Source organism: Helobdella robusta (genome assembly GCF_000326865.2).
Source record: "Helobdella robusta unplaced genomic scaffold HELROscaffold_42, whole genome shotgun sequence".
Lineage (NCBI taxonomy): Eukaryota > Metazoa > Annelida > Clitellata > Rhynchobdellida > Glossiphoniidae > Helobdella > Helobdella robusta.
The window spans coordinates 602,151-623,384 of record NW_008704981.1 but is presented as its reverse complement, the minus strand read 5'-3'; the positions used below and the strand labels follow the sequence as shown (position 1 = coordinate 623,384).

The window sequence follows — 21,234 nt, the reverse complement described above, 5'->3', positions numbered from 1 at the left end:
CTCTTTCTCATATCATTATCAATTTTGTTATTATTAGTAGTAGTATTAGTATAATTATTATTATTGTTGTTGTTGTTTGTTGTTGTTGCTGCTGTTGCTGCTGTTGTTGTTGTAGTTGCTGTTGTTGTTGTCGTCATCACTTATCACCTTAATCATTGTCTACGTCATTGTATATGTGTATGTGTGTTTGTATGTGTGTGTATGTGTGTGTATGTGTGTGTGTGTGTATGTGTGTGTGTATATGTGTGTGTGTGTATGTGTGTGTGAGTGTGTGTATGTATGTATGTTTCTATGTAGTACGTATTTTAAAGTCCCTTCGTAATGTCTCTCCAATGAGCGATCGCATAAATGTTGAAACTAGTCGCCGGAATTCTCACTGCACGATGATGAAGACGACGATGATGATGGCGATGATGACGAAGAAGAAGACCACAACGATGATGATGACGATAAAGAAGACGACTATACTGAAAATTTATGACGATGAAGATTACAATTAAAATGTGTACAATCGTAATTTAAAACTAATACTAACATCATCATCAACATTTAAAAAATCACATCACCATTGTCTCATGATCATCATCATCAACGAAAACAACAACATCATCATCGTCATCATCATCGTCATCATCATCATCATGGCCATACTTCGCCACCATCATCATTTTCATCGCCGAACATAAAGACGACGACATCAACAAAATATTCGTTACACATGGACTATTGACTTACGACACATATGTAAGTCTGGCAGTAGCTGTCAAAATAGTAGTGGTAGTAAAAGTAGTAGTAGTAGTATTAGTAGTAAAAGTAGCAGTAGTAGCAGTAGTAGTAGTAGTAGTAGTAGTAGTAGTAGCAATACTACGAACAACGATACATACGCCATAATACAACAACAAGACGATCGCTAGAAAACTTTAACAAAACCTAATACTACTATTGCTACTACTACTACTTCTACAATTACTACTACTTTCGCTACAATCACTACTACTTTTACTATTTCTATTACAATCACTACTACTACTACTACTTCTATTACAATCACTACTACCACTACTTCTATTACAATCACTACTACCACTACTTCAACTACAATCATTACTACTACTACTACTACTTCTATTACAATCACTACTACTACTACTATTACTTTTACTACAATCGCTACTATCACTACTTTACTACAATTACAACCCCAACTACAGTTACCGCAAGTACTACAACTGCTCTGAACAACGATCTAGAACAACGCTAAAAATTTTTTTATCATGCAAATCCAACGACAGACTTCAGAGCCACAAGGGTCGCATAATGCAACATTAGTAGGGTCATCTCACCTGTATGACAGTAACGTACATTCACTGTTTATTAGTATCGGTACTATTGTACTATGTTAGTATTGTTAACATTTCTTCGAGGCTTAAATCGATTTGTAGTACCATTTAAATGCTACTACTATTGTCTTACAACTACTTTTTCTACAACTATTCCTTGTTGTTGTTGTTGTGGTAGTAGTAGTAGTAGTAGTGGGGGTAATGGTTGTTGTAGTAGTATTGTCTTACTACTACTGAAGCTAGTAGTATTAGTTGTAGTTGTATTAGTTGTAGTAGTAGTAGTAGTTGTTGTTGTTATTGTTGTTGTAGTTGTTGTTGTTATTGTACTGTAACTCAAGGCGTAAAAAGCAGAACTTCCAAGTGCGAATTTTCATTGTCTTCAATTGTTTCAATTTCTACCCTCACTGCATTGTCTCAAGGAATTTTGCTCTAACTTTCAAAAATTATAAATTTGACTTTGTAAAAATATTTCATGTAGTTTCATTTACTAATCATATATATGTTACTAATTAATTTTAATAATTAATAAATAAATTAATTAATTTATTAATTTATCAAACCATTAAATCATTCGTTCATTCATTCATTCATTTACTCGTTCATTCATCCTATGTTTTCCTTATTTTTACTCCAAAAAATAATTCTGAACTTTTACAGAAAAATTCAATTTAAATGAAAAACAAACACACAAAAGTTATTTGGTGATTATTATTATTGTTGTTGTTGTTGTAGTAGTAGTAGTAGTTGTTGTTGTTGTTGTAGTTGCTGTTGTTGTTGTCGTTGTTGTTGTTGTTGATGGTGTTGTTGTTGTTATTGTTGTTGTTGAACGAGTTAACAAAGGAACGACAGAACGAACGAGTGGATGAACACGAACTGAGGCTTAATAGAAATTTTACTAAGATTAGCAAAGAACATTAAACAATGGCGTCGGGAAGAAATTTATTTTCTTTGCTCTCCATTGATAAAATAATACAGCGTACGTTTTTCCGATTCAAACATTAGCAATGAAAGAAAAAACATTGGAGAGAAACTATGACGTCATGTTGTTAGTATTTACGTCATGAACGTAAACAAACACTAATAACAGAATGGTTAGCTGTAATGGAATTTATATTTACAAGCCTAATAATGTGAATTTTAGTGACAACGCAGTAGCGATACACATTGTTATTATTATTTTTTAATACACTAATACAGCATACCCGCACGTAATAATAATAATAATATCAATAATAATAATAATAATTATTATTATTATTATATTATAATATTATTAAATAGGATTTTATAATTATTTCATTATTAATATTTGGTATTTGGAGTTAGAAAATAAAAGAATTATTATTATTATTATTAATATAAGTAATAATAATAATAAATAATAATAATAGTTTACTGGAGGAATTAAAAAAAATTTAAAATAAATTTCTCGAAAGAAATTTAGACAAAGGGCAAGACGAGTGTTGACGCATGGACTGCATCACGTTCATCGTGTCGTGATGTGAATATGGATAGAAAATTGTTTTAACCTTTGTCAGTGTCACCAGTATTTGTTTTTTAATAATAATAATAATAATCGTAATTATTAAAAACAGTAGTAGTAGTAGTGGTAGTTGTTGTTGTTGTTTTTGTAGTATTAGTAGTAGTATTTGTAGAATTATTATTATTATTATTAGTAGTAGTAGTAATGTAGCAGTAGTAGTAGTAGTAGTAGTAGTAGTAGTAGTAGTAGTAGTAGTAGTAGTAGTAGTAGTAGTAGTAGTAGTAGTAGTAGGAGTGTAGTAGTAGTGTTAGAGGTAGTAGTATTAGTAGTAGTAGTAGTGTAGTAGTAGTAGTAGTGTAGTAGTAGTAGTAGTAATAGTAGTAGTAGTAGTAATTGTTGTTGTTGTTGTTGTAGCAATGCTTATTGTCAAGTTCTGGCATTTTCATACAACAACTTATTAACAATTCGTGCAACTGCCACAAAGCGAACGGAAATATTACTAATAATAACAACAACAATAATAATAACAACAAGAGGACTAACAATGATGATAATAAGAATAACATACGTCCAACTGCTATTGTTACTAATCGAACTTAAGACTATTCACTTCGCGAGCTTTTTTATGTAATAAAATTATTAAAAATTATTATTATTATTGCTGTTTTTACCGTCATTATTGTTGTTGTTCTTATTATTGCTATTGTTCTTGTGTTGCTGTTGTTGTTGTTGTGTTGTTATTGTTGTTGTTAATGTTATTAATATCACTATCGTCATTCTTATTGTCATTATTATTGTTATTGTTAGTGTATATAAATAACAATTTTCAGCATTATTTCTGACTTCAAACGAATTTAACCTTTTTTAAAGGATTTCTAACAAAAAAATTAGAAGAACGAATTTAAGAAGAATAAAAAAATCATTTATTTTTTAAAATAATTATTACTAAATTAATTATTACTAAATTAATTAATATTAATTAATCATATATTTATAATTCAAAATAATTGATTAATATTAAGAAATATTATATAAAAATAATAAAATAAATGGAGGTTATATTTGAGTCCGACAACAGACCAAAAGCACTCTTTGTTATCCGTTAATTTAAATTTTTTGACTAAACCACTGGAAAAAATGAAACAGATTTTCAGGATATTTTACGGTTTGATACATTCTTTTTATTGATTAAACACTCCTTTTTGATAGATACTTTTATTATTGTTATATATTATTATTTTATTCTTTTTATATTTTATCAATCAATCAATCAATCAATCAATCAATCAATCAATCAATTAATCAGTTAATCAATTAGTTTATAAAGCGCTTTTTCCCCGAAGTTCAACAGCGCTCTTCAGTGAATTTTGAAAACAGATGGGTCTTGAGATCCGCTCTGAACTTCGTAAGTGATGGAGAAGTAGTCAGAGAAGGAGGTAGAGAGGTCCAAAGAAGAGGACCAGATAAGCAGATGTAGATTTAGCAAAAGAGTGTTTATACATAGGCAAATTATTTCAATTCAATGTGCTCAGGGTTTATAGGATATTTTAACAAATATAAATGAAAATGATATTCATCCATTCATTCACCTTTAAATTGATTCAGTTGCAGTTTTATTGTTGGCAACACGGGTATCGTGTAACACCGTTCCTACAACTGAAGGAGGAAACGGATATTTGGGACCTCTGGGACCGGATGGTCCGATCGGATCGACCGGAAATATTGGATATATAACGGGTATGTCGGATGTTGTGAGATTGAAATGCGTGGATGTTGTTTATGTGGCTGTTTTTTTTTACCATGCTTCGTTTATGCGTATTTGAGAGTTTATCCAATCAGAATGGTGTTATTCCTATTATAGCACGTGATAGGAACCGACAAACAAATGCACGCACACACACAGACGCACGTACACAAACACACATACTAAACACACTCACGCATGCCTATAAACACACATACAAACAAATATAAATTACAAAATGCCATTAAACAAAACGTTCACGCACACGATTGTATCACTGCTGTTTGTTTCAGCAGCCAAGTCAACATCAACCACAAAGCCACTACCGTCACCACAACTAATATCCCACTGTGATCAACAATTTTGTTACGAAATATCGGCCCAGTCCCAATATTACCCGGACACGAATACCGCAAGAAGTACTTGTCGGAACCGAAACAACTCCAGTTGGCCCGTCGAGATTTATGACGAATCGGTGATGGGGTCGGTTAATTTCATTCTGAATAATTATAGAGATGTGCTCAGCGGTATGAAGGTATTTTTAGGGCTGGATCGGTACGAGCAGAAACCTTGGAATTGGAATAACGGAAAACCGTTTGTCGGTTTGTCGGTCTTCATTTTATTCACTTGATTATTAATTTTTATTCTTATTTATTATTAATTTGTATTATTATTATTGTTTAATATTTATAATTATTTAGATGTTATTTAACAAGATTAACAAATGTTATTTATTAAAAGTTTAATCTTAGAGCTAAAATTTTTTGAACAAAAAATTAACATTTTGGTATGTTATATTACGTTATAATATATTTAGTATGAATAATTAGAAAATTATTAATTATAATTTTCCATAATTTTAAAACTTATTTTCCTCCAGAATTTAAAACAAAGCAAGAGACGACGACTGATGACAACCGAAAAGCTTTTATATACATAACGCAGCCAAAATCTCAAACGAATTCACTCGAATTCTACGAAGATTACTCCACAAACAATAGATATTTCATTTGCCAGTTTAAACGTAAGTGTGTGTCTGTGTGTGTCTGTCTGTGTGTGTGTGTGTGTGTCTGTGTGTGTGTTTGTGTGTGTGTGTGTAGTGTGTGTGTAGTGTGTGTGTGTGTGTGTTGTGTGTTCATCGTTTCTCCTTACTTAATTGCAATTAAACTTTTGTGCTACTATGATTATTAGCCTATGAACAAATAGCTTGGCAAATAAACATAGGTATCAACATGTATCATTTTTATCAATAAGTATGAACACCCAAGATAGTATTTTAGTTTCACATCGGTTGGATTCGAACCAGGTCAATGCGCAATAGCATCCCAAAACATGGCAGTTCTAACGTGTTAGCTATTTCGTTTCGACAACATTGATATATATCATGATATATGATATTATGATATTTATTGTGATATTAATGAAAAATAAGACCAACAACAGAAGTAACGCTTTAGTGCAAGTCATTATGCCATTACAAAAACCATCAAACTTATTGCTTTTGAAATTTTCCCAAATTAGGTAGATGTAATGAATTCGCATACGGCTGGCCGGGAAAAGGTGCCAATTCAAGTACCCCTAACTGCTACGTAGCTTGCAACAACATCAACAACAACATCAATAACAACATCAACAACAACATCAATAACAACATCAACAACAACAACATCGACTACTACATGTCATGGCACGAGGCCAGATACTATTGCCACAAAAACGGCGCCGGCGATTTGGCGGTCTTCGACGGCCACAGCATTGATGACGTCATCGTCGGAATGGCGTCGATGGCGACCGTGGCTGGGCAGACGTACTGGGTAGGTGCTGCCAAGATGAGGTGGTACTGGAATCGGGATTACCCCGGTGGGTATAATGATGGAACATTCTTTTATATACGGAAAAAATCAAATCCAAATGAAATCAATCGAAAATTATATATCAGAGTGTAAATGAATAAGATGTAAAATGTAATGTACGATCCCCTCATGCTCTCTGATCAACAAGTGCTTGGGAGTAAAAAAAATATATTTAAAATCGGTTAAGTAGTGTTTCTGTCGCAATCCTATTGTTAATCCTATGCACAATAATAAAGGTAATAATAATTTTAATAATATTAATAATTCAAAAGAAATAATTTTAATTATTTCAGTAAAGGAAGCTTTGTACACTAATTGGGTTTATCACGCTGGGTTTCCAAATAGTAACCTCTTCTACTTATCGTCGTCGTCATCTTCCTACATCACTTATATCGAAGTCAGTAATGATTCCGATCAGTGGAAAGATACCACACAGGTTCATTTATTTGATTGATTGATGGATGGATGAGTTGGTGAGTGAATGAATGAATAAATGAATGAATGAATGAATGAATGAATGAATGAATGAATGAATGAATGAATGAATGAATGAATGGATGAATGAATGAATGAATGAATGAATGAATGAATGAATGAATGAATGAATGAATGAATGAATGAATAAATGAATGAATGAATGAATGAATGAATGAATGAATGAATGAATGAATGAATGAATGAATGAATGAATGAATGAATGAATGAATGAATGAATGAATGAATGAACAAACGAACGAATGAACAAACGAACGAACGAACGAATGAAAGAATGAATTTATTAAAAAAAGAAAGAAAAAAGAATTAATTAATGATTGGAAAGTGATAATATGGATCATTAAGTTTAATTAGTTATGTGATTATTGTTCTATAGTTAAACATAATTCATCATTATCACCATCATGACACTTTTTATCATCATCGTCGTCGTCGTCCCTATCATCGTCATTATCATCATCGTCTCCATCATCATCATCATTATCATCATCATTTCCAGGGCAGCACACAAAACACCATGCTCAATCTTACATTGATTTGTATGTCATGTAAGTAATGATGATGATGATGGTGGTGATGATGATGGTGGTGATGATGATGACCATCATCATTATCATCATGATGACGATGACGACGATGATAATGATGATGATGTTGATGATGACGATGACGACGATGATAAAAACAATGTATCAGTGATGATGATAATAATAATATAATAATGATAATAATAAATTTATAAATACTCTCTCTATGACTGCAAAACATTTTCAGTTAACCCAATGTTCAGCAAAATGACGTCAACAACAAACCAGAATGAATGGATAGCCACAACAGCAGCAAGTAGGCCACCCAGCCTCTAATACTATATACAACATAATAAAATATTTAATACAATGTGTAATGTTGATGTTAATAATGATACAATGTTTAATACAATACGTAATGTTTATAGTAGTTACAATAAAACGTATCATACAATGTATAATGTTTAATACAATTTACTGCATTTTTTTTTTCAAAAATACTTGGTAGCCCAATTAAATTCTACTAAAGTACTTAGCTATTCGTTATATAGACGATGGATCCGGAATTAGTAAAGGTAGTGTAGTGGGCGTGGTTATCGGCCTGTCAATCATCTGCTCCATCATTTCGGCCATCATCACGTGCTTGGTGATGAAGCGATGCTATAAGTTAGTGGTTCTTATGATGATTGATGATGGTGATGATATTATTATTATTGATTATGATACTGATGTTATTATCATTGTTGTTGTTGATGTTATTATTATTATTATATTTAGTATTATAATTGTTATTATTGTTATTATTTTTATAGAAAATGTTTGAAAATATTTTGTTAACCAACAGCATTATCATACGCAACAAACAAACATCAACAATCACTTCCCGTTCTACATGGGATTCGAACCCGGGACCTCAACATTCGCAAAAAAACATTCACCAGGAAAAAGAAGAGCGAGAGCCAACAACATGAACATGCCATCAGAAATCTCCCGCCAGTTGACGACGAAGACAACACATACCTGCGTCTGGCGCCACAAAACAAAGATCCTCAATGTTGTTACGAAAACGAGGTTGTTGAAAATATAAACAACAACAACAACATAAGCGATAGCAACCTAAACAACACACACAACATCATCAGCAGTCACATCAACAACAGCAATTTAAACAATGATATCATCAACTACAACAACAACAATAACATTAATGAAAACAACAAAGACAATTGTGACAAAGAGATTTATGATATTATATGTTAATAAATTGTTAAATGGAATTTTCAGTTTCAGTTTTTGTTTCTCATTTAAAAAATTTTCCCCTTTCAATTTTGGTTTCGTTTTATAAAGTTTTTCACACAAAATTTTGCCTTGAAAATTGAAAAAACCTAAAAATAATGGTCCGTTACACAGATAAAACCTACAGACTTGTAAATATAATAAATGAATAGTTAAAACAATGGTAATCGCCTATATTTTATTATTCGAAAATTAAAATAAATAACTTTTATAATTTTTCAAATTTAACGATTGACTGATTGATTGATAAAAGGAGGATAAATGTGAATAAATAATTAATCAATCGCTATCATGATTGAATATAAATTAATAAAATAATTAATTTGAGTCTTTAAAATCCAAAATATAATTAAAATCGGTAAAATAAAATGATTTTATTAAACTGGAATATACTTTTATTAATATTTTTTCGTTAAAACGAGACTATCACAGAACATCCATTTAAAAATTTTCGTCGTTGACATCATAATTACTGTTTCTGTTAAGTTATTGTTGACGTGATTTTAATGTTGTTGTTGTTGCTGCTGTTATGTTAATGACGTTGTTGCTGTTATGTTGATGACGTCATCGTTCTTGTTGCCAAGTTGATGATGTTGTTGTTTTTGTTGATGTTTTTGTTGTTGTTATGTTATTGTTTTCTAAATGTTGATGTTTTGACTGAAGAGTTTGTAGGCCTTGTTAATATTATCTCCTTCGATTTTCGTTGTTCCGATTATTCCGATTTTCGTTGTTTCGGATATTCCGATTTTCGTTGTTTCGGATGTTCCGATTTTCGTTGTTTCGGATATTCCGATTTTCGTTGTTTCGAATATTCCGATTTTCGTTATTCCGGTTATTCCGATTGTTTCGGTTGTTATTCCGATTGATTCGGTTGTTGAGTATGTTTCGATTGTTGTCGACAACGTTTAGATTGCGGTTCCGGAGAATGAGGGCCGCTTCCTCTTCCAGACTGTAGACGAAAGGATTGTCAGCGAACGGATCTATAGGTCTTCCAGGGGGATTGTTGGCTGGAATGTTTCGGTTACGTCTGATAATATTGTTAGGAATATTAATTCTGTTGTTGTTGGGACTGGGGCTATTTTGATTGTTATTGTTAGCATTGTTGTTTTGATTATTGTTATTGTTGTTATTCTGGTTGTTGTTGTTGTTATTGTTATTATTGGCATCGCCGTCGACGACGTCATCGTCACTTCGACGCCTTGAACGCTGCTGTCTCTGCGGCACGTCAACATCAACCAGTTGTCTCAACTTTTCAATTTGGTCCTCGTCATTTTGATTGTTATTGTCATCACCATCTCCATCTTCTTCATTTCGATCTTCATTGCGGTTGTTGATGTCAACATCGTTCATGAAATCGAGGGCAGCGTTGTTGTCATCATCATCATTGCTATCGTTATTATCATTGTTATCGTTATTATCATTATCATGGTTATAAACGACGATAAATGCGTTATAATCATCGTTGTCATTTTTATCATCATCGTCGTCATCATCACTTCTCTGACCATTAGCATTCTCTTCGTCATTGAACACTTGTTGAATTTGTTGTCGTTGTCCGGCATCATCGCCTCTACCATCATCATTTGGCGAACGTTCAAAATTATCGGAATCTTGAACGTTAACTCGGTGAACCCTGGGAGGGTCTAAACGGGGTCGATATCGATTAAATTCAGAGACTACTTGACTAGCAAGATTGGGATTAATAGCTTCCTGACCAACTTGATCATTATGGTTGGGATTAATATCCACTTGACCAACTTGACCAATAAGATTGGGATTAATATCCACTTGACCAACTTGACCAATAAGATTGGGATTAATATCTACCTCACCAACTTGACCAGCAAGATTGGGATTAATATCAACCTGACCAACTTGACCAATAAGATTGGGGTTAATAACATCCTGGCCAAAATAAATATGATTAACGAGAGGATCCTGGTAAATAATTTGCCCGTATTGAAATTGATTAAGAACAACTTGATTATTAGAATTATCCGGATTAAGAACCACCTGATTATTGGGGTTAGGATCCGGAACAACTTGATTGTTGGGAACAAGATTAGGATGGACCAGATTATTAAAATTAGGAAAAAGCTGATCAATAAGATTGGGTCCAGGAATAACTTGATCATTGGGATCAGGATCAGGAACCATGAGATTGTTAGGATCAGGAACTACCGGAACATTAGGAATGTAAACTTCCAGATTGGGGTTGGGAACCACCTGATTATTAAAAATAGGAATCGCCTGATCATCAAGATTATGAATCACCTGGTTATCTGGATTAAAAACTATCTGGTTATCAAGATTAAAGGCCACTTGATTATTAGGAATAGAAACTACCTGATAGAGAACCGGATTTAGAAGGATTTGATTATTAAAAGTAGGAACTACCTGATACAGAGGATTATGAACTAATTGGTTATGGAGATGTACATTGGGAATCACCTGATGATTAGCATTAAGCACCATTTGGTTATTAAGATTATTATTTACCAACTGATAAGGATTATAAACGAAAACTACTTGATCATTGTAATTTAAATCAGGAACGACAAAATTAGGGTAAGGAACATTCTGATCATTATGATTCGGATTAGGGATTGCCTGAGAACCAGGGTCAGGAACCACCTGGTTAATAATAATAGGTTCCTCCCGATTATTAAAATTTGGAACAATCTGATTATCAGGATTGGGATCTCCATGGTTATTAAAATTAAGATCTACCTGGCTATCAGGATTGGGAACTACTTGAATATTAAAATTAGGAACTACCTGGTTATTAGGATTTTGGACTACCTGAATATTAGGATTAGGATTTACCTGGCTATCAGGATTGGGAACTACTTGAATATTAAGATTAGGATCTACCTGGTTATTAGGATTTTGGACTACCTGAATATTAGGATTAGGATCTACCTGGCTATCAGGATTGGGAACTACTTGAATATTAAGATTAGGATCTACCTGGTTATTAGGACTTTGGACTACCTGAATATTAGGATTAGGATCTACCTGGTCATTAGAATTTGGAACTACCTGATTATTAGGATTGAGAAGTATTTGAATAAGATTACTAGATGCCTGTTGATTAAGAATAGGAACGGCTTGATCATTATTAACAGGATATACCGTATAGTCATTAAGATTGGGATTAGGAATGACTTGATGAAGAGAGTTATAATAAGCGGCTACCTGATTGACACCTGGAACTTGTGGGCTGCGTTTTGGAGATAAACCTGCCGGTATCCTGCCAAATATCTCGTAGTCGTTGTAGTTATCATGGAATATGCCTAGCTCTTGCCTGCGTGCGTTTAATAAAAATTATTTTTATTTGATCTGTTTTGATAAAAAAATTATTAATCATTTAATGTTTAATTTAATATTTTCTTGGCAGTATATTTAATTCTGTTAAGTATATACTGATTTAAAACGGATTTATTTCATTAATTTCAATATTATTAAATACCAAACATTGCTAGTATATAAATACTGTCTACAAGCAATTAAAATATATTTTAAATAACATGCAGTCTTCATCTGATACAAGTTACACAGCTGACATAAAAAGTTTACCTGCTCAATGAAATCGGATTACAAAATTTGTTGTACATTTTTTTTTAGTAAATAGATTAAGAGAGTTAGAGCAGTTTGCATGCACTGAATGGGTTTGTTCATTATTTGATTGTTCGTTATCGATGCGGAAATATCAAACTAGAGTTCAACTAAAAAACAAAAAGTAAACCAATCAACCAAACATCCAGTTCAAATTTTCAAGCTAACCTTATGGCAGCTCTAGCAGCTTTGAAAGAATCGACTTTATCGATATCGACATTGTAGATCATGTAATAACCGGTGTCACCCTTATAAATGAATATCGCTTTTCTGGAATCTGTTAATAGCTTTAGCTGATCCAGAGCGTCACTCAACTCGGCTTCTCGTAGGGTTTTTACTTTTAAAAATTTCAGCTGATCTAAATCGTGCACAGGCAAGCCGAATCTACGGCGGCAGTCCCCGTCGTCGTCCAGTATGTCCAATGCCTTGTGGTACATCATCATGACCTGTTGCAGCAGTTGGTGAACGCCATTCAGAGAGAGAGAAAGAGAGAGAAAAAGAGAGAGAGAGAGAGAAAGAGAGAGAGAGAGAGAGAGAGAGAGAGAGAAAAGCGAAACAAAGAAAGACGAGAGAGGAAAAATGAACATGGAGCTGTCTTGCTTGTTATAAAAATAAAGGTGAATGACTATCGTTTTAGATAGAAATATAAATATAGTCCTATAAATATAAACTAAAAATAGAAATATAGTCCTATAAATAGAAGTATTTCTATAAATGGAAAATTTAGAAAAACCAGCCCGCACCTCCGCCATGACAGGTTCCTGATCGTTTACTAACATTTCCACGTTCTTGGTCAAGTGAAGCAACATTTTCCTGTGAGTAAGCCTCAATATACCTGATGATGATGATGATGATGATGATGTTTATAATGATGGTGATTATGATTGTCCTAATCTCCATTCCTATCACCATCATTATCCTCATCATCACATCGTCATCACTACCATCATCGTCGTCATCATAACCATCGTGATCACTATGTTATCATCGTTGTTTTCGTCATCACCAACATGACATCATTATCAGCATGACATCATCATGACGTCATAACAATCACCATAGACTTGCTGTTGATCTTCCCCGAGTATATCATCAGTAGCTGTCTGAGCACTATCATCGAACTCTAAAAAGAAGAATCAAATTATTTTAACGAACGAACGAATGAATGAATAAATGAATGACCAAATAGAAAACGAACGATTGCGTAAACAAATGAAAGAACAAACAAACGAACGAACAAACAAATGAATGAACGAATAACTGAGTGAACGAAAAAAAATGCCAAAAAAGAAATTATTAGTGAAAGAACGGTGCAGACGAGCAAATGAAAGAATAAAACAATATATGAACAAATGAATGAATGTATGAATGAATGAATGAACGAACGAACGAACGAATGAATGAGTGAGTGAGTGAGTGAATGAATGAGTGAATGAATGAGTGAATGAATGAATTATTTAATTAATTAACGAACGAACACATGGATGAATGAAACCAATTTAATCAACAAAATATCACCATTCAACTGCTTTTCACCCAACCAACATTCACCATCATCGTCATCATCTTCCTCATCGTAGCCATCATAACCATCATCCTTTTTTTAATTTTCTCTCAACGCATCACACACATTGCATGCGATATGCGGAGATCTTCTTGCATTCGAACCCTATGACTGCCGGCCAGGCAGGCACCTTAACATTGCGCCATCCTCGTCTCCGCTAAAATCATCACCTTTATTATCATCGGACCAGTTTACGAAGAATCGCTTAAAATGAGAAAACTGATTGGTATGACAGGCGGTGATACAGTATCCGGAATCTAGAATATCTTCGAACGGCGCTTCAACAGTTGTGGCGTAAGTCTCGAGTTTATAACCGAGTTGAACGTCGAACGGACCGACTATATCCAGCTCATTCCTCGTGTCGTGTCGTCTGGCTCGGTGATTTGCGTTTGTCGGATCGAGTAGCGGCGATGAGAAGGTGTTCGATCGGAGCGTCGGCATTTTTGGCGACCAGAGAGACTCTGATGACGACGAACTCTCCGTCTGGTTTGTATATAGATGGTTGGTTGATTGATGAGTTTGAAATAAAATTACGCTTCAAAGAAGTCCAGAAATTATTTAAAATATTACAATTATTTGGCTTGGCAATTCTCACATAACACGAACACGTCTTTTAGAAGCATTTTGAAACGAATACCAAATTTTAATAAGGAGAAATAATTAACCTAAGAAATATAAAACAAAAACATTTCGTAGGACATGACTTATGCAAAAAGAAAGTTTTGTTTCAATTTTCGACCACGTCCAATTAAAACCAAAACTTTTAACCATTATAATTTGCAATAAAAATTAGAAAAAATTAAAAAACTTGTAAAGTTAAATTACATCCCATTCTTCTTCGCTCTCTAATTCATCTTCTGAATCGTTTTCTGTCATTTTTAAATTTTTTATTAATTTTTTAATTAAGTTATATTCGTTCTGAATTACTTTCTGCATGTCTTACAGAGGTATGAGGGATTGTATTTAGCGCCAAATACGCCTGTTCGTGGTATTGGTTAAATACCCAAATATAAAAATTTGTCAAATTTAAGATTATAATTGAATATTGAAATTCTAGATTTAATAGAAAAATTGTTTGTTTGTTTCAATTATAGTCTTATTAATCAAAAAATAGCGTTTTCATTGCAAATTGTTGGTGATTGTTACCTTACCATACTTATTTTGGCTAAAAGTAAACTTTAGTTAAAAAAATTAAAGTTTCGGCTTTGCTTTTTATCTGCTAGTAAAATAGAGGAGTGATAAAATTAGTGATTAGAAAAACATATGATGAGCGGGTGTCAGCATTTAGAAACCTTCAAAGCGGAATATGGCACTGAAACTTATAGAATAATTTACAGACATTTCATTGCTTGCAGCCATCCAAATTCTAGAAAAAGAAAAGTAAATTTTTACATTTAAATTTTAAATAACTACTCTACTCTAATAATGGAGAAATGTGTAAAACTTTAGTCTGCGTATTATTTTTCTCAAAAAAATTTTTTGTATTTATTAATTATGTTAATTTACGTAAGTTTTTTTAAAGTTTAAAAAACTAGCTAGAGAGTTAGATTTTGAAAAAAAACAAGGAAGCTATTTTTTAATTAAAATTTAATTAGATAATATGTTTTTTAAATTTTTAATATAGAAAATAAAATGTGTATAATATGTTAATGTTAAGTTGTTTGATTGAAATAATAATTAATAGTAGTTAATATTGAAATTTAAAGACTAGCAAACAAAATTTTTAAAAATCTAAATTTCTTTTATTTTATACTCAATCAAACATGCAAAACATCTAATCCTACGATTATAATCTAGACTTAACCCAATTCACTAATCACTAACAGGCCAGATCATTGTTCTGTTATACTTGCCGACAGTACCATCCAAGACTTCATTCCTGTTTGTATTGCGTATTTTTTGGCTGCTATGCCAACAAGCACATCAACGATCATGCCAAAACTCAAAAACATCACCTGGGTAAAATTTTATAATTAATTAATTAATTAATTTGATCATTTATTTATTTTTAATTTATTTATTAACTAATTTATTTATTATGATAATTTGTCATTAAATTAGAAAAAATAGGCATATTTTACACAATAATTAATTATTTTTAGCCATAGATTTGACGTACGGTGTCATATTATGCTTTCTTTGTGGAGACTATGTCTACGACGATGACATGGATGAAACTGCTAAAAAAGAACAAAAACTCGTCTGCAAGTCATTAGGTTATAATTATAATATAATAAATTATAATTTAATATAATATAAAGTGTAATTCTATAAATAATAATAAATAATAAAAATAATTTGACTGCTGTTTGTTAATGAAAATTTTAATTGGTTATATTTTAAGTTTGACGGTTCTTAAATAAAGTAATAATAATCTGTTGGCTGGTTTATTGATTGATTTCATAATTGGCGTAAAAGTTGATTGATTGGTTGGTAAAATGGATGATTGATTGATTGATTGAGTGGTTTTTTGATTGATTGGTTGATTGATTGAACGTTTGATCGGTTGATTAAATGGTTGGATGGTAAATAGGTAAAATTTAAAAATAAATATTTATTGCAATGATAATAGAATGAGCGACTAAATTTCAGAAAACACGCTATTCATGCCATGGGAACCAACAAAGGAAGAAGTTCAGCTGTTGAAAGAAAACCCCAAAAGGAGAAAGTTGACAGGGGATAGTACGATTGGTTAGTTGATTGATCAATCAGATTGATTGATTGATTGATTGATTGATTGTTTGGTTAGCAAGCTGACTGGCTGGTTGGTTGGCTGTTTATCATTTTATCATCGTAATTATCATTGTCAGGCTTACCAGAATATAATATTCTTAATTTTATACGTGTCTCCAGGACTACGTGGCCTCATAAACCTGGGCAACACATGTTTCATGAACTGCATAGTACAGGCCCTCACTCACACTCCATTACTGAGAGATTACTTCCTGGCAGACAAACACATGTGCCAGATGGAGAATGAACCGCAACAATGTCTTGTCTGCGAGATGGCTAGACTCTTTCAGGAGGTTGTCTATTTGTCTGTCCGTCTGGTTCTGTCTTTTGTGTCTGATTGTTTTGTCTGACTGATTGTTGTATTCAAGTGGTTTTTGTGTTTGGCTGCATGAATGACTGGTCGTCGTTGTGTCACTATTGTTTGCTAATCTTGTATTGCTGTATTCGAATGTGTGTGTGTGTGGTTGTGTGTGTGTGTGGTTGTGTGTGCGTTTGTGTGTGTGTGGCGTGTGCGTGTGCGTGCGTGCGTGTGGCTTTGTAATTTCGTGTGTGAGATGTGTAATTGTGTATCCCCACCACCTAGTTTTATTCGGGCATAAGCACCCCACATACGCCATACAAACTGCTGCACCTTGTGTGGACTCACGCTAGGCACCTGGCCGGCTACGAGCAGCAAGATGCACACGAATTCCTCATCGCCACTCTCGACGTCTTGCATCAGCACTGCAAAGGTTCTCTACTCTGCATGTTTGTGTGTTGCTTATGTCTGTTTGTGTTTGTCTGCGTGTATGTGTGTGTACGTGTGTGTGTTTGTGTGTGTGAGTGTGTATTTGGTTAAATATCTGCAGGTAGTAGTGGTTTGTCATCGAGCACATCCCCGCATTGCAACTGCATCATCGACCAGATTTTCACTGGGGGGTTGCAGTCTGACGTCACCTGCCAGAAATGCAAGTTAGTGTTGCTAGTTAGGCAGGAAAAAAATGAGAATGAAAAGAATTTAATTAATTAATTAATTAATTAATTTAGTTAATTAAAAGAATTAATTAAATTAAGAATTAAAAGGAGAAGAAAATTTTTGGTTATTATCTTTATCATCGTCACAAATGGTAAAATTTTCATTGATGTTAACGCCATCCTCTTTACTGTCATCATCGTCGTCATCATCGCCACCATCATTACCACCATCATCACCACCATCATCACCACCATCACCATCATCAGCAACGTGTCGACGACAATTGATCCGTTCTGGGACATCTCACTCGATCTCGGACCACCCGAACAATTTTCAGGTGGCCTTCCATATTTTTGTATCCACACATCCCTAAAATTAATAATATTGTGATTAATAATAATAATTTTATTATTTATAATTCTTTTTTAAATAATTCTCTGAGGCGTCGAAACAATATTACCACTTAAATTACCGTTCATTTATCAGGTGGTTTTCAAAATTTGAACTCTAAATTAGAGGAGCCGACATCACTAACGACGTGCTTAAAAAGGTTATCTTGCAATACATACATACATACACTCAACAATATCTCTAATAGAGTTTACACCATAGACAACAAATCAGAAAACTTAAATACACCATCAACAACGACAAACAACAACAATGAGCATTACAATGACGTCACAGTAACGTCACTACCCCAATAACACATTAAAACAGATTTACGAGACCGGAGCACTTGGGTAGTTCGGCCAAGATAAAATGCAGCAAGTGCATAAGCTATCAGGAGTCTACCAAACAACTTACCATGAAAAAGCTACCATTGGTGGCTTGTTTCCATTTAAAGGTATTTCTCTCTCTCCTCTCTCTCTCTCTCTCTTTCTCTCTCTCCTCTCTCTCTTTCTCTCTCTGTCTATCACTCTTACTTGTCTATTTCTTTCTTTCTCTCTCCAAATAACTCGTTTTTTAACTGACAGCTTGCAACGTCAAATATGTACATTCAAGTTTACATAACTACACACAGTACAAAACCAAGTTCATATAAATCCTTCATTGAAAATTTTCCGACTCAGAAAAAATACACACACACACAAGCGAACACGCACAAGTGCACACTCACGTACAAATACACACACGTACAAACACATACACAGAGATTCGAGCATTCAACTGGCTACCACAAAAAGATATCCACCTTCGTATCATTCCCTGAGGAACTGGACATGACTCCATTCATGTCTCTCACTCACAAGATATCGACAATGACGTCGTCGTCAACATCTGCATCGTCGTCATCGCCCAGTAAATCTCAATCCAATGCACAGAATCTAGAATATTCTGGGCTTTCTACCGAAAACAAGTTTGAGAAATTTTGTTCCTGTGTTTTTTCCGCTAAAGCTGATTAAAATTGATTACATACTTTTACGAAAATAATAATGTTCTCATCGCCACGCTATTCCTTCTCATGTTCCTCCACCATCTTTATGTTATCTTCGTCTTCAGCACCATCTTCATCATCATTTTACTCACTATCCTCTTCACCATCTCTATTACTACCTTTATCATCAACATCACCTTACTCATTTTCACAATCATCATCCTCTTCATCGCCGGAAACCCATCGTCATCGTGATCCACTTCATCACTACAGTCATCATCAAACTCATCCAAATGATTTTACTCATCATTTTCCATCATCTCGCAATCCTCATCGCCATCCTCTTCACAACAGGTACTCCTTATACTCAGTGGTGAACCACCGGGGCACGGCTGACTCGGGCCACTACACCTGCTTCATACGCCAACACAAAGACCACTGGTTCAGGTGCGAAGACAACCTCATCACCAAGGCATCTGTCGATGATGTACTCAACAGTGAAGGGTCCGTTGGTTTCTAATTATAACCATAATTAATAAAAATTATGATTATAATTATTGTTATCTCTTGATCAGTTTTCGGGTAACAAACCACGCATCACAACTGCACGGGATGTTAGTTAGGCCAGGATCTATTTGCATTCGAATCAAGTCACTGCAGTAGCCAAGACCAGGTGCCATAAGCTCATCGTCTCACTGTACTACGACTACAATCTACAATCATTTCTAATCAGGCTTATAACTTCAATCTACAATAACACTTGTAATCCACAATCAGGATTAGAGTTTATGACTATGTAAATATTAAATGTAATGACTAACTCGTTATCGTCGTAATTGTTTGATGTTATTCCGAGTTCATTGATTAATCTATCAGCTGTTCGTTGAATGGATTCACTAATTAACCTATCAGCTGTTCATTAAATTATAATTAAGTAAGCTAAGATCAATAAGATTAGCAGGATCTAATTGTCATATTAATATTAGTCGTAATATTATTGTATTTTTACAGAGCATCACTTTTCAACGCCGGCTAGATTTGAAATTTTATAAGATTCATGGGCGTTTTGTATTTATGCAATTGGTTAGAACTCATTCAGATGGCAGATTGTATAGTACATGCTTGTTAATGTAATGAATGTATTGTTGTATTTAGAAATTTAATGTAAGGAAATTACTCCAATGGATGTAACGTAATTTAATGTAATATAATTTAATGATGATGACATCTGCTATGTACTGCTTTTTGGTGTACTAAGATAAATATAACAAATTATAAATAATTACATAATTTCATTAATTAGAAATAATTAAACAACTAAATATGAAAGTCATTTGAATCTTCCCAATTAGCTACTTACTCTTCTACCATAAGCAAATCTTGGAATATGAATAAATGAATCAAAGAAATGATAAGAATGATGATGCGAATGAAGGAATGAATGCATCACAGTCGACATCTACCACTACTGCTACTACTATTACTGCTGCTACGACCACAACAACCACCAAAGCCAACTACAACGACAGCTAGCACATACCACAAGACATCCGGAAGATTCATTTCCAACCACCCCAACACGACCAATAATTAATCTGAGTTAGAAATGTATATATACGGACACCTAGTTACGCATATTGCGTGCGTACTACATTTTTGTGTGAGTATACGTATTTGCTTTCAATCATACATTTATATACTTGGCTATACGCATGTTCACTTATACAATGGCTATATGTAAATATAAGCATACATAGCTTCCTAATTTAGATTGCTAGTGACCGTGTGTTCAATCAATCAATCTTCGTTTTGCGTCCAGAGACCCGGTTTCCCGAGGTAGGATGTTGTTTTCTTTGCCATCAACTTTTTAAGCCAAATTAGGCGATCAGTTGTATCCATTTCATTTCATTTGAAATTAACTAGTGACCGTGTGTTAACTTTATAAAACTCTTACACTCACATCACGGACATCTGACAACTACAGATACCTATGAACATTCATACCATAAGATATAGCCGTTTATATAGATCGCTGCTCCATGATTTTAACACATGCAGGTTCCTCTATTTTTATCGTTGATATCTCATTTCTTATTGCTGCTTGTGATTTTATGTTATTTGTGGCTCGTCACGCACGCATTGATATGTAAAAAAAATATATACAGCTACAAGCTTTCATTTCTTTCAAGTCTCAAAAAATTAAATTCGAATCACGTACATATCGTTTGAAAACCTACGCATATTAGCA

The 21,234-nt window shown here is 33.5% G+C and overlaps 4 protein-coding genes across 4 annotated transcripts; all 4 read left to right on the top strand.

Moving 5' to 3' along the window:
- Positions 1–3,960: 3,960 nt before the first annotated feature.
- Positions 3,961–8,702, top strand: HELRODRAFT_177323 (hypothetical protein; the record flags this gene model as incomplete). The annotated part of the gene is made up of 8 exons (XM_009025532.1): positions 3,961–3,988; positions 4,429–4,560; positions 4,861–5,169; positions 5,448–5,591; positions 6,089–6,427; positions 6,714–6,856; positions 7,415–7,463; positions 8,287–8,702. 8 exons carry the CDS (start codon positions 3,961–3,963, stop codon positions 8,700–8,702), a joined length of 1,560 nt encoding a protein of 519 aa, XP_009023780.1.
- A 644-nt stretch (positions 8,703–9,346) lies between these two features.
- On the top strand, positions 9,347–9,604 carry HELRODRAFT_84879 (hypothetical protein; the record flags this gene model as incomplete). The annotated part of the gene is made up of 1 exon (XM_009025469.1): positions 9,347–9,604. The coding sequence occupies one exon, from the start codon at positions 9,347–9,349 to the stop codon at positions 9,602–9,604; it is 258 nt and encodes an 85-aa protein (XP_009023717.1).
- Positions 9,605–11,444: 1,840 nt separating this feature from the next.
- Positions 11,445–11,711, top strand: HELRODRAFT_147476 (hypothetical protein; the record flags this gene model as incomplete). The annotated part of the gene is made up of 1 exon (XM_009025531.1): positions 11,445–11,711. A coding segment is annotated over one exon (267 nt), but the record flags the coding sequence as incomplete, so codon positions are not given.
- A 3,416-nt stretch (positions 11,712–15,127) lies between these two features.
- Positions 15,128–21,157, top strand: HELRODRAFT_113992 (hypothetical protein). Its single transcript, XM_009025530.1, has 14 exons — positions 15,128–15,300; positions 15,747–15,879; positions 16,023–16,136; positions 16,513–16,611; positions 16,774–16,946; positions 17,237–17,384; positions 17,502–17,604; positions 17,875–17,945; positions 18,095–18,158; positions 18,329–18,455; positions 18,763–18,968; positions 19,341–19,490; positions 20,339–20,759; positions 20,905–21,157. The coding sequence occupies exons 1-13, from the start codon at positions 15,184–15,186 to the stop codon at positions 20,379–20,381; spliced, it is 1,548 nt and encodes a 515-aa protein (XP_009023778.1). The 5' UTR covers positions 15,128–15,183; the 3' UTR covers positions 20,382–20,759; positions 20,905–21,157.
- The last annotated feature ends 77 nt before the right edge of the window (positions 21,158–21,234 follow it).

What these genes read in the sequence shown, in the direction of transcription:
- HELRODRAFT_113992 (XM_009025530.1), top strand. Translation starts at nt 15,184, where the DNA reads ATGATGAGCGGGTGTCAGCATTTAGAAACCTTCAAAGCGGAATATGGC. An exon ending in CAAATTCTAGAAAAAGAAAA is followed by an intron (nt 15,301 to 15,746) that starts GTAAATTTTTAC and finishes AATCACTAACAG; the next exon opens with GCCAGATCATTGTTCTGTTA. An exon ending in TGGCTAGACTCTTTCAGGAG is followed by an intron (nt 16,947 to 17,236) that starts GTTGTCTATTTG and finishes CCCACCACCTAG; the next exon opens with TTTTATTCGGGCATAAGCAC.